At 39.4% G+C, this 13,398-nt stretch overlaps 1 protein-coding gene across 2 annotated transcripts; it reads right to left on the reverse strand.

The window, feature by feature from the left end:
- Window positions 1–267: 267 nt before the first annotated feature.
- On the reverse strand, window positions 268–12,521 carry dhx40 (DEAH (Asp-Glu-Ala-His) box polypeptide 40). 2 transcript variants are annotated; one of them, XM_034167961.1, is made up of 17 exons: window positions 12,194–12,521; window positions 10,663–10,808; window positions 10,464–10,583; window positions 10,126–10,362; window positions 9,903–9,969; window positions 9,698–9,829; window positions 9,453–9,552; window positions 8,701–8,787; window positions 8,349–8,531; window positions 8,176–8,256; window positions 7,931–8,088; window positions 5,268–5,382; window positions 5,040–5,148; window positions 3,701–3,792; window positions 3,497–3,566; window positions 2,301–2,529; window positions 268–496 (listed from the first exon to the last, which is right to left on the reverse strand). In XM_034167961.1, exons 1-17 carry the CDS (start codon window positions 12,363–12,365, stop codon window positions 375–377), a joined length of 2,220 nt encoding a protein of 739 aa, XP_034023852.1. In that variant the 5' UTR covers window positions 12,366–12,521; the 3' UTR covers window positions 268–374. The 2 variants fall into 2 exon arrangements, with proteins under 2 accessions (XP_034023852.1, XP_034023851.1); XM_034167960.1 differs by having other exon boundaries at window positions 3,701–3,795.
- Window positions 12,522–13,398: the final 877 nt, after the last annotated feature.

Genomic DNA, 13,398 nt, shown 5'->3' on the forward strand with positions numbered 1-13,398 from the left:
ACATGGGGAGAACAGGCAAATTCCACACAGAAAGACCACAGGTGGGAATCGATCCCATGACCTTCTCGCTGTGAAGCAAAAGTGCTAACCACTAAGCCACCGTGCTGCTCAAATCCCCAATTACTCAGCAAAAAAAGAAGGTGATGGATTTTATTTTCTAACTGGTCCAACAGGTGTTCCTGGCCACTACACTTAAAACACACATACACAGAAAACCACAACAGCTTCCTGTGTCAAGTGGAGATGAAAAAAGTAAATAGAGTGGTGTACTGTTCCACATATAAAAGGTTCTTTTTATTCAGATGGGATTTTAAAATGTGCTGTTTTGGAGTAAAGTATATGAACAGTGTCATCACAAAATAAGGGGCTTTCTCTCATATTGTTTTACTTTGTTGTCGCTGTTGCTTTCTCTGGAGGTAGCGAGCACGAGCATCATTGACAGTGGTTTCGTTGTTCCGCTTCTCCAGCTTCTTCGTCACATCCTCTTTACGAACATCTGGCAAAAAGAAGAAAATCAGGTATTATATTGTTATAAAGGATTATTAACCGAGTGCGAGGTCTATATGGGAAAATATCAGACTGAGGTGCTGACAGTACACACCGAGTATTACCGAGGTTTGTGTGAAAAACACAGAGGTCTGATATTCCCGCACAGACCGAGCAACCAAGGTTAATAATTTGTTTATTATATGGCTGTTTTTGTAGCAGCATCAACATTTTGCATGTCCACTTTGAGCTTTTTTGCTGTTAATTCCTCCAGTTCAAACTCATCAGTGTAATAAAATTGGCTAAGAGAATGGTCCTCTTCGTCGCTCATTTCTTTGGTGACTTTTTGTTTTATTTTGCTTTTAAATTTTTTGTTTAATGAGGGAAATATTGCGTGTCGCCTTGGTTCCTGCCTCTGAGCTGATCATCATAGCTGTCACTCATCATCACCCGCAGTATATCAACCCCGGTCCTACACTTCCACCTTTGTGAGAAACTTCGCCAAAAAAGAAAAAAGAATCTTTGGAGAGATCTTGCACCTCGTCAGCACTATGGGCTGCCACCTGACTTCGGACTTTATCTTCACCTTCTCATCTTAAACAAAGTCAGATACACGTTCCAGACCGATTGTCATAATAACCGGTCTGATTTGGGAAAATATCAGACCGGAAATCAGCCAATCAGAGCATGCGTAGAATATTCCTGTGACATGCCATTCGGAAGATTCAGACGGCTTTCGGTGGCTTTTCAGTCGTGTGACTATCTGAGAAATTGTGGAAGAGGTGAGCATGTCACAACATGTCCTGTGAGGCTTCAACACGGAGGCACTTTTGCTGCGCCATCAGCTTCGTGCCAAAGCCATTGGCATGAATTTCGCTGCAACTCTTTTCATGGCCAAATCTTCTGTCACAGTGGAATGTGCTGAAAAAGTGCTGATGTCCACCTTTTCCACAATTTCTCGGATAGTCACACGATGGTCCCACATCACCACAGAGTTCACTTTGGAAATGATCCGGTCATTTCAGCATGTTGATGGCCACCCGGAGCGCGGCGCGCTCTCCACCGTTGTACGGCCGTCTTTAAACCGGTTGTACCACTCCTTAATCTGTGTGATGCCCATAGGATCATCACCAAAAGCCATCTGAATAATCTGAATGGTTTCCACCTGGCTGTCGCCCAGTTTCTGGCAAAATTTGATGCAGTAGCGCTGCTCCAGTCGTTCCACCATTTCCATGCAAAGAAAAAACGAAGAGAGCCTCCACCCATCCTCACACAAAGGCTGCTTACAAGCAAATGTCGTAATCGACAGGCGTGAAAAAACTCACGCATGCGGACGAAGGTTCAAGGTTGGCTCATGCAAGCACACGTGAGTCAAATCCATCAGGATTTTGAAAATAATAAAAAGGTCAGATACTTTTCTAACAGACCTCGTATATTTTGAAAGTACAGGTTGTGCTGAAAAAAGAGACATAAAACTTGATTGTGGGATGCAGGGAGAGCTGTTAACAGCAATAATAAAACATTTATGCCAGGCGAGTGAACCGTCCAAAAAAATGCCCTCGGACCCCAGAGGGTTAACCACTGAATCTGAAACATGACGGTAGATGCATGAAACGACGTGGAATAAGTCTCTTTGCCAAAGGGTATTCCATGTGACGTCAGTAACCCTATGGCCTTGGTGGAGGTTTGCGCTCTCCGAGTGCTTCTAGTTTAAATGTGCATTTAATAGTCAGACACTGAGCATTTCAAATGTATCACAAGGCAAAATGCAGCCACAGATTATATGTTTAAAAATTAGAGAATTTTTCCAAAACCTGAACGTCTTTTGGCCGCGTCTCTGTTCTCCCATTTGGTCACCTCCTCCTCCGTCACCTCTTCTCGTGCCACGCTGCTGAGTTCATAGACATCCACTTCATGGAGTTTAGGTAGGAGGTCCTTCACCCACTCATAACGAATAGGACACACTGTCCTGATATAGACCCGTGATGTCACCAGCACATCATGGAAAACAACCCAGTCTAGTTCCATTTCCTGGTCAAACAACTTGGAAGCAATAAGGAATACAGAGATCAAATGTTATAATAAAAACTACAGAGCACTCAGAGATCATATACCTCTTCCAGGGCCTGTCAGCTGGATATCTGGAGACCTTTTGCATATTACAAAGTGGATTATTGAAAAACAGCCAATATTTTTCAAATACAGTCACTTTATATATTATTATACTTACTTCATTCTTGTCTCTGTTTATGTCAAGCTATCTAGTTTGTGAGAGTACTGTGAGCAAATGCAACCGGAGTCAAATTCCTTGTATTTGTTGACAAATCTGGCCAATAAAGCTGATTCTGTTTATAATGTTAAAGACATGCTGCACTGAGCAAAGGTTTTACGCAACTTTAATGAGGTTAAAACTTGAGAAAACTAGGCATCTGGGAGCAAGCTTAAAATAGTATTTACTTGTGTGTATTTTGTATCAGTGGTATTTATTTATTTATTTGAAATACCGAAATTAAGATAGTGGTTAACCTCTGTAGTGAACAGTTCAACAAATCTTTTGATACATTAATTAGCAAATATGACATGTACTCGATGGCCTGTTAGGTTTTTTCACAACTAATGACAGGAATGGTTAGATCAGGTGACAGAATGCCTTGAATGGAATACTGATTTCATTTGATGTCATAATGCCCCAGTTGCTACATTTTAGACATTACTGATTTCACAGTTGTTGGTAATTGTGATGAATGCAGGGCCCATAAGAATTATATAAGTATACCCTGCTATCACTGCTTTGCTAGTGTGCAGGGCAAAATATATATATATATAAAGATGACAAAAAAAGCAAATGGGAAAAAATGGCATCATTTGTATTGTTATTTTTCATTTTGCGATATCTCATACTAAAAGAGTGATCCCATAACATCCACGTAAGAGAAACAATCACAGAGGCAGCGTCAGTGAAAGTTTAGTGTGTTCTATGAAAATATAGATTTTTTAAAGTTATATTTACCGATGATGAAGGATGAACATGAACCATGGACCCATGACCATCCATCGTGCAAAATACCTTTCCAACAGACCTATAATGGATGAAAAAAAATTAAGATGAGTGAAGTATCTATTCATTCAGTGTGCAGTAATTTACATTCCTATTACACAGAGAACAAGGAGATTACAATAGTGGTAATAATAATAATAATAATAATAACAATACCTCCTGGCAACATTGCTGAAGTATCCTGTGCACAGGCATCGTCTGAAGAGTTCATTCTTTTTTCCATCAAATGTTTCCACAGGGAAATCTCTCTTCTTAAAGACAAGATAGTGCATCGACAAAATAAGCCACCTTAAATCATAAATCAGTAAAAGAGTATGCCAACAAGCACAATGTTTAACTCATATGGCAGACTTCACAAGAAGACTCATTGCAATTACCATGCCCGTATATAGAAGGGGTTCAACCGAACCCCCCGAGAATTCTGATGATTTTTTTCTGATCTGGATATCGACGTTATGTATTTTCTTTTCATTGATAATAAGCAACAAGCACTAACTGTTACACAGCTATTATCACACACCTTCAAGTTTCAATTTCCTCTGCCAGAGTAATCCCTTAAGTATTGAAAGGGGAAACTGCTAGATAAACTTTTCCCATGGGGGTTGAGAATTTTTGCTCCCTGGTCCCTATCCTCCTCTGATATCAAACAGATTAGTAGGCTTGTAAATACCCATGTAGACACACAATTACACTTGTCTGGTTTGTAAAAACATGTTTGTATGTATAAGCTAAGAAATAAAGGGAGCTTCTCCTTCCTGTTGCAAATACTGTAAAGGTGCAAATATTCGCGTGGGATTTACTATGCGAATTTCGCGAGTTAAACAAGGTCGCCAAATTAAATACCGCTATTTTAATACATAACGTACATATACGTACATATTCATACATGTAAACGCGAATATTACTACCGCTAAATATGAGGTCTGTTAGAAAACTATCCGACCTTTTTATTTTTTGCAAAAACTATATGGATTTGAATCATGTGCACTTGCATCAGCCAAGCTTGAACCTTCGTGCGCATGCGTGAGTTTTTTCACGCCTGTCGGTTGCGTCATTCGCAACCGACAGGCAGGTATAAAGTTTGCATTAATGTTATCTTGGTTCTTCCTGGGTGGTTCTTATGGCAACTGATCCAATTCCAAGCAAGGACTATTTGTATATAAAAATGTATTTCCTAAAATGATACATTTTGGGTTTCAAATGAAATTTATGTAGCTTTTTACCCCTCGATATCCTCAAAAAGCTTCTGCTTCGGGGGGCTTTGCTCCCCTGAGCCCCCCACAAGGGCGTTGCCCCTCGACCCCACCGGGAGCCCTGCGGCCCACTAGACCCCCAACTCAAGGATTAGAACCCCCCCTTTCACATTCCTATATAAGGCCCTGCAATTACAGCATACTTAATGACATAAATCAATATTACTATCAAAAATAAACAAGCACACAGAATAATACAAGCTTTAGATCAGATGTGAAAATAAGGTCCGTGTTTACTGTACCTGTTGCAGCCGGAGAAGGATTTCCCGCAGCTGAGTCTCCACACTGAAAGCCGACTTCAGCGCCCTCCAGTGGATCCAATTATCTTTACACCATGCTGAGGGTTGATCACTTCAGATTACAAGAACGAAAGCTAACATTTATGACAGTTTTTATATGAATCATCTGACATGTGTTCTGTGCCATGTTTAACAGAGTTGACCCAGGTTGAATGTAGTTATTTTGTGTACCTGGATTTACATTGCTGAAACACACACATAAGTGTGGCAAAGTCATTTAAACCGCCACATTTTGCAGCCAGTGCTCTGTGCCTCTTATCAGCCTCTTTCTGCTTCTCTGGAAATCCTGCAAAACACACACACACACATAAAGCAGATAAATCTTTGGACACACATAAAATACATCAGACTAAACTTAGCTTGAATCACTTCACAACTAAAGACTTCCTGACACTGTAAATAAGAGCAACTGAGTACGGCGGCTCTCTGTCCTGAAGGAAAATGCCCCATATTTTCATCTTAAAAAAAAAAAAAAAAAAAAAAAAAAAAGCATTGTTAGCATTAAAGCCTATGTATGAGGTATTCACATGTGACAAATTCATTACATGAGAAAATTTTTATTTTGCATAATTGTATATTACACTTCAAAAAAAGGTAAGTTGAAAAGGAAATAACATGGTTTGAGCTCTAACTGAACTCAAAACAATTTTCCCAGAAGTTAAAACCGCAAAGTGTGGTCATGCGTTTTTGTATATTTTAAGGTTAAAGTCCCCTTGACCCACTGCAGGTGGTGGGTGAAAGGAGGCTGTGGGCAGGTCCTTCAGTGACAGACTGATTCCCCTAAAGCGTCTGAAGGGGAGATATCACAGGTCCTTCGTTCCTGCTGCTGTTTGACTGTACCCTCAACACTGCTCCCAGTAAGTGTGTATACTTACTTATGTATATTCCATGTCAACAAACTATGCAGCACTTTTGTTAAATCTGTTTTACTGTACACAAACTAAACTTACCCTACCCACTGCATATACTGCATTTGTGTCCTGTTTACAATATACATTGTATTTATCTACTTTTTAGTCTCTTGGTATGTCATGCCAAAGTATTTGCCTTCTATTTGCACATTTACTTTGCCATACAGTTATTACTATTAGCACTGGTGCTGTGACACTGCAAGTTTCTCTATGCAGGACTAATAAAGGAATATATCATCTGAAAGTTACAATATAAATCAGTGGTGATGTAATTAAAGTTTTATAGGGACTATTTATCAACTAGAGGTACTACACTGCAAGCATCCACTGAAGATTCAACACCATCTGTCAATGTTCAAAAATATGAACTACAATGACCACTCAAAGGATTTCGGTTGGGTCTCATCTCCTCCTCTGTTTCTCTATCTCTACCCCAACCTTCAAAAGTCCCAACTTCACCAGACTATGGATTCTTCAAACTATATTTGGAATAACCATGGAATTGATCGGCTAGTCTCTCAACGCTATTGACACCATCTTTTCAATAAGGAAATCAGTGCTGGGGGACTCTGCGTGCCCAGATGGAACCTATCCTGCGGGCTATGTTCTCTATGCCTAAGAGAAGTGGCACGTCACATGCTTGGCACCACTCTCCGTGGAAGACATTGAGGATTTATTCAATTCTTATTCTTTTCTTTTATGGCAGGAGGGCTTTTGCTGCTTGGATTAGGCGCTGCCCTGACCTAATAGAAAACTGGCAAGACGGCTGCTAACAAAACCACAACCTCATACCTCTCTGTCATGATTAATGGGGTGGGCAAGGCGGTACAATCTCAGACTGCATTCACTCTTTAACTTAAACACAAATTGCAAATCATCTCGGAGCAAATGTCTGCTGTATTGGAGAGGCTGTATTGGAACTCTGTGCTTCTCTGCCTAACCCAAACATGGCAGCCATATCAGCTACCAAAGGTTAAAATGCCCCATTTGTTTTCCTCCAGAAGGATTTCAATGGCCTTGGTGAAGCATCTGGCTCCCTCTTCATTTGCCCTCCCCTACAGGCTGCGGTCGTCAAGGTCACTCCAGAATCTACGCACTTCCGCATGGCGGAAATGCTGCTGCAGCCCCTACACACTCATTGCCTCAATTCTGATGACGGACTGTTTCAAAGCTTAGCATACATAAAAAAAAATCAAATGTATATGTGCGGTTGTTTTAATTCTGATGTGTGCCATTATTACGTTCAACTAGTAATAATTGTGGATTAATTGCTGTATTTTTATTTGAGGTAATTAGGTGTGAAGATGAATTGTCCTTTTAGGGATCAATAAAGTTGTTTGAATCTTGAAGAGTGCCAACAGCTGCATCGTACATGTTTGACAAGATTCATACACATTATTTCTTAGTGGTTCAGTGTTACCAAGAATAAATGGTTCTGTGTGGTACTGATATTGGACCAGTTGTCCAAAACTGAGCAAAATCATTCTTATAGCTAACATACAACCCTTTCACCGTGTTTAATACATATTGGCTGCAAAATGTTTGAAACACTTGTAATCTTATGTTTGACCATTATTGGGCTAGGCCAGGAATTAATATAGTTTTATGTTTATGGTCAAGCAAAGAACATTTACAAAATTTCTTTTTCAGATACAAGATCAGACTTTGAGTGCTCTAATGAATGTCCTTGTGGTTATCAGTCACAAGATAATTCCTAAAAAAAATAACATTAATATTACAGAAAAATGAATGGTTTTCTGTTCATCAGTCACTTTTACCTTACAACATAACACAAACATTCCTAACAAATTGAAAGTTTCAATGAAAACATATTTTACAGTTCTGCACAACTGGCAGTCTGAACACATAAAAAAAAAATCAAAAGGCCTGCTTCTAAACTTAAGCAGGCAAAGAATCGTTCACCTGGGCGGATAAAGATGTTTTCTACAGATAGCATGGCAGCCACGGGCAGCAGCAGATCTGAGTAGTCGTACGACGCGGCTTTAAGCACGGCCCTGGTAAGGCCTGGGTTTAATGGGAACTCCACCATCAAGTGCCCCAGCTGGGTCACTCTACCTCGCCTAAAAAGCCAAATACCAGAAAGGTTGCAATCCACTGACTACTAAAGACAAAAGTCTGATTTTGAGTCCACAAGTACAACTGCTCACCTGTCAATGGCATCAAATTGGTAAAGCTGTTTTAGTGCTTCTAGAATAAACCGCTCCTCTGGACAGTCCAGGTAAGGGAACCTAAAATAAATAAATACATTTTATATAAATTCATTAGGCCAAAGCCAATAAACAGAAAAGATCTTCTGAAGACACAATGAATACCAGGGTACCTAATGACATCATGGACCCCCAGGCACTTCAGTGTAAGTATAACTGCAGTTAAACTTGTCCTCTGGATCTCTGGAATTGTATATTCAGGCATACATTTTTCCCAGAATTCTTTGGTATAGATTCTAAAGCATTTCCCAGCTGAGGTTCTTCCAGCTCTGCCTGCTCTCTGCTGGGCTTCACTCCTAGTCACAATAATATGGACACATAAATATAAGAATTTTCTTCTATTAAGAATCTTAAAGGCATTCTATTAGAATATATATATATATATATATATATATATATATGTATATATATATATATATATATATACATATACACACACACAGTGTGATTTATTGCATAACTCACTTTGAAATCGGCACCACCTCCAAGACATCCATGCCCACCCTCGAGTTGTGACTGAGCTGTTTCACATATCCACTGTCTACGATGTACCTAAATGGAAAATGTATTTTTGACATGAGCAGTATATTTCAACTATATTACCAATATTTACTGGATGTATACATTATGAGTGGTATATATCTGCTTTGCTGCTCAGCTATAAGCAATTGTATCAAACAGACTTTCAGTTCGAACAGTTTCATCACAATAATTTGTAAAAAGGCAGAAAGACTTGAAGCTATATTAAATTAAAAACAAAAGTATGATCAGAGAAAAAAATGAAATAATAAATACAATTTTGTTTCCCTGTGATTAACAGGGCATGCGTAGACATAATGGAGTGAGTGAGTACACAAAATTTCCATCAGTAACTCCACAAAACAACTGGACACTCAGCTTTGAAATCTTGGATTTCGATATGATACAGGTAAAGAGCAATGATTCTCCTATTTGGGGCCATGTTGGCTTCTTTTAGCAGACTTTACAGATATTCTTTTATATATTAGTTTCAATCGGAATGTTGGCACAGTGGGACATGTCTGGGCTTGCTTAGGCAGCCACCTGTAAGTAGGTCTTTTGTTTATGAAGCTTTGCTACTCATGTTGGTCAATAAGGCCACTGTTGCTTGTTATCATTTTTCTACACCCGTAATAATTAAACCCATTAAACTTCATGATCGCATAGTGCATCTCACTATTGCCACATGCCTTACTCACTTAATGCCACTGATTGTCAGAGATGTTGCTGCAATATTAGTAGCCACCACGCACTTGCGGATTCCTGGAGGGGGCGCTTGAAAGATCTGTCTCTGTTGCTCTGAAGAGATTAGAAATTATTTTTCTTTCCTTTTCTTGGTTTCATCTCAAACATAGGTGATTTTTTTTAATTCCACATCATGAAGTAGTACAATATTAATGTACTTTACTGTGACTAACAAGGAAAGGTTTGTGCACTTATTTACCAGTGGGCATGGAGCCATACAGGGGCAGAATAAGAAGACCCTCCACTGACTGGTCGTGAACATCATATCGGTAGTCTATCGACTCAGCTTTTTCAAACAGCATGTCACAGGCATGCTCAATTTCTGACTGACCTGTCAAATAGAGTGAAGTTGAGTGGGAATGTTCTGTTGATATCAATTAGTTGAGCTTGATAATTAGGCTTACCTGTCAAAAACACTAGAATATCTCCAGCCATTTCACTAGTGTGGACATCTAAGGCCATTCTTACAACCTGTTCAGAAAAATGTACAAAATTCAATAAACAGCTGCAAAATACATCAAGACAGAACAATATAGTACAGTTTATAATCTTGACCCATTAGTGAAACACTTTGACAAGTTTCTTTGTACCAACCTATCACAGTCCCCACCTCCCCCTTTTTATTACCTCTTTAACATAAATGGAGCTTTCTTTGTCTTTAGGTCCTACAGTCAAGCCAAACTCGCAAGTGACCGGAAAAGTCCTTCCAGGAATAGTGAAGACAGGACAGTCATATAGGAAGTCTGAAAGCTTTTCCGTTTCCAAGGTAGCTGACATCACTACCACCTTGAGCGGTGGAGATCGGCACTCTGCTCTTTTAGCAGGGTTGGAAAATTTTTTTTTCAATAAACCCAGCAGAATATCCTGGGAGGTAAATAAATAAATACATACAAATTCAATGTGAACATTGCAGGAAACAAAGATGTACTTTAACTATATAGATTCTGAATGCAAAACAAACTTACTGTGTTGAGGCTTCGTTCATGGACCTCATCCAGAATGATAATGCTGTACTGTGACAGTTCAGGATCTGCAAGGATCTCTCTGAGCAAACATCCATCTGTCATGTACTTCACCGCTGTATCCTGTGTCAAACACAATCATAACTACGTGCTCTCAAACATTCTAAATGGCCCCAGAGGGAAGCTTGTCATTGTATCCTACCTGTGATGTGCAGTCATCAAAACGGACTTGGTAGCCAACTTCTCTGCCAAGACTGTAATGCATCTCCTGGGCTACCCTCTGGGCCACAGCGATAGCCGCCACTCTGCGAGGCTGGGTGATGCCAATTTTGCCATCCTTACAAAATCCTATAAAAAAGGAAGCAATATCACATTTCCAAAATGGCTGACATGATTAAATCTTAATTCACATTTGTTTTGCACGGCCCAGTGATGCAGTGATCATTAAAAAAGCCTTTTCTAAATCACAAGCATATTATATAACAACCTGCTAACAATACATTACCCAACATGGAAAAATAAATTACTTTTTTGAGCTGCAATTCTGGTGAAGTGAAACATTTCCTAATTTTTCTGCTACTTGACTAGGTTTTCTAAATATTGTTATATTAATAAATGGACAACAGAGCAACAATAATTTCATTCCTAATTATTAAAGGCAACCTGTAAGAACTGCATCAAAAAGGTGCATAATTTTGAATGTAAATGAACTACACATCTGCAATTAACCATATTTCAGGCAATGTTATATGGAGTCCAGGGCCCGGTTTCATAATTTAGTCTAATAAACTTACTTAGTCGCCCAACATTATCCGTCTTATCACCATTTCACATAGACGGCTAAACATATAGATTAGCCGTGTTATGTTTTTCAACGATTTTCACAGGCATAACGTCCTCGGGAGTTCCGTTGCCAAGAAACGAGAGTTTTGCTTACTTCAGGGTTGGTTGTTGTCATGAACTATGCAGTCTTTGTTTTGGATAATTTACAGTTTCCAATCCACCTAACCTGCATGTCTTTGGATGTGGGAGGACACTGGAGCACACGGAGGGAACCCACGTAAACACGGGGAGAACATGCAAGCTCCACACAGAAAGGCCATAGGTGGAAATCGACCCCATGAGCTTCTTACTGTGAAGCAGCAGTGCTAACCACTAAGCCACCATGCTGCCCTTATTCTCAGTCTGTATTATATTAAGTCAAATTAATAATACACACAAACAAACTGCTGATATGGGTCACAAAAAATGTCTTCACCCTAGAATTTTGGATAAGCTTTGTTTTGCTGGCCTTTATTTTACTAGCTGTTGGATATCATGCATGACTACAACAAATGTGCCTGTGTCATATGGAGCTGGAAAAATTCTGCCGTTTTTGTGTCAGGAGTGTTGGTGATATTTTACAACATGGACACAATGTAGGATCTTATACTTTGAAGAATGTGTGATAAGTAATGAGAACTATATTCAATTGCTTCATTGAATTATACACAGTATACATTAATTCAATTTATTATTTTCACTTATCAGAAATAATCACTTTATCAACAATAATATATATCGCCAGAGGCTGACTTGTAGGAAAAGTATTTACTTTTGTTTTAAGATGTTCACAGACTTTGCTTGACTGAAATTGATAACGCACATTTTGGATTTTTAGTCTTCGTGTTTAGTCCAAGTATGAAGCGCAGAGAGCGGTTTTTGGAGGAAATTTGTCCATTTGGACGGCTTACCTGCCTGATGTAAGAACTGTGGGAGCTGCGTGGTTTTCCCGCTGCCAGTCTCTCCGGTAACAATCAGGAAAGTGTTATCTCTGACAGCCTGAACCAGTTTGTCTTTGTGTTTGTAAATCGGAAGCTTTTTCTGCTCGGGTTCTTTCGGCTCCCACGTCGTTGACTTAGACATAACTGAATGATCAAAATAGCGTTAGTCAACAGCGAATATTTGTGAAGAGAGCAAAAACAAACAACACCACGCACACAAAGAACGACTTAGACGCTGTATTTGCTGAAAAACAAAACAGAAAAATGTTCAGCTATCATAAACATGATGCAAATTTCACGATACTTCCGCAAAGTAACCCAGTTCGTGTTTCCATTGGTCAAATTGTGACCACGTGGTCAGAAGCACCAGATTCGTATATTCGTTATCTGCGCATGCGCAAGCTATCGGCCCTTCATGTTTTGCGCGTGCGCAGATAACGAATATACGAATCTGGTACAGGGGTCGTCTCAGTACGGGACACTCTCCCATATTAAAATGTAGTCCTTTTCGATTTTTTTAATCCATTTATTGATTTCGTTTATTGGTTTTATTTAAGTTATAAAAATGATGTTCTTTTGTAGGATTCAGAATTTTATGCCACCACTAAGATCAAAGTTCAGCTTTGGAAAGTGTGTAGGATTTTTACCCAGTGAGTTAAACATTATATTGAAGACCTGGGACTCCCCCCCAGTTTGAGAAGTAGGGCTAAAATATTTAAACATCCTGCTTACCAGTTATTGTAAACTTTACAACTGGGTGAACCTGAACCAGGAATCTTCTGTTTAGATTAGATTAGATTAGATAGAATTTCTTTAATCCCGAAGGCTCCCTCAGGGAAATTGGGGTCCGTTTCAGCAGTGTTGTATAGCAACACACAGGGTAAGCAGGTGCACCAACCAACTGGCCACATGGTAAAGATTATATTTAAGCCCAGGCAAGGGCCCATATATCAATCAAGAGATCAGTTCAGTTAATCAGTTCAAAAAACTTTGCCAGGGCACTATATATAGCCCAATCAATGTTTGATGCAAGACACATTGATAGATACAAACATATGAGGGGAGGATGGTAGCAAAATGACCCATATTTTAATGCTTAATACTCAGAAATCATACATTCAATATCATACATACAACATACAAAACCAGCCGGCCCTCCATCCAGGACATATACC

Source organism: Thalassophryne amazonica, chromosome 4, assembly GCF_902500255.1.
Source record: "Thalassophryne amazonica chromosome 4, fThaAma1.1, whole genome shotgun sequence".
Taxonomy (NCBI): domain Eukaryota; kingdom Metazoa; phylum Chordata; class Actinopteri; order Batrachoidiformes; family Batrachoididae; genus Thalassophryne; species Thalassophryne amazonica.

Excerpts from the sequence above, each read along its gene's own strand:
- dhx40 (XM_034167960.1), bottom strand. The coding sequence starts at position 12,365 with ATGTCTAAGTCAACGACGTGGGAGCCGAAAGAACCCGAGCAGAAAAAG. Across the intron at positions 9,830-9,902 it reads TATTCTAGTGTTTTTGACAG|GTCAGTCAGAAATTGAGCAT; the intron begins GTAAGCCTAATT and ends TCTATTTGACAG. Across the intron at positions 5,149-5,267 it reads TTTCAGCAATGTAAATCCAG|TGATCAACCCTCAGCATGGT; the intron begins GTACACAAAATA and ends TGTAATCTGAAG.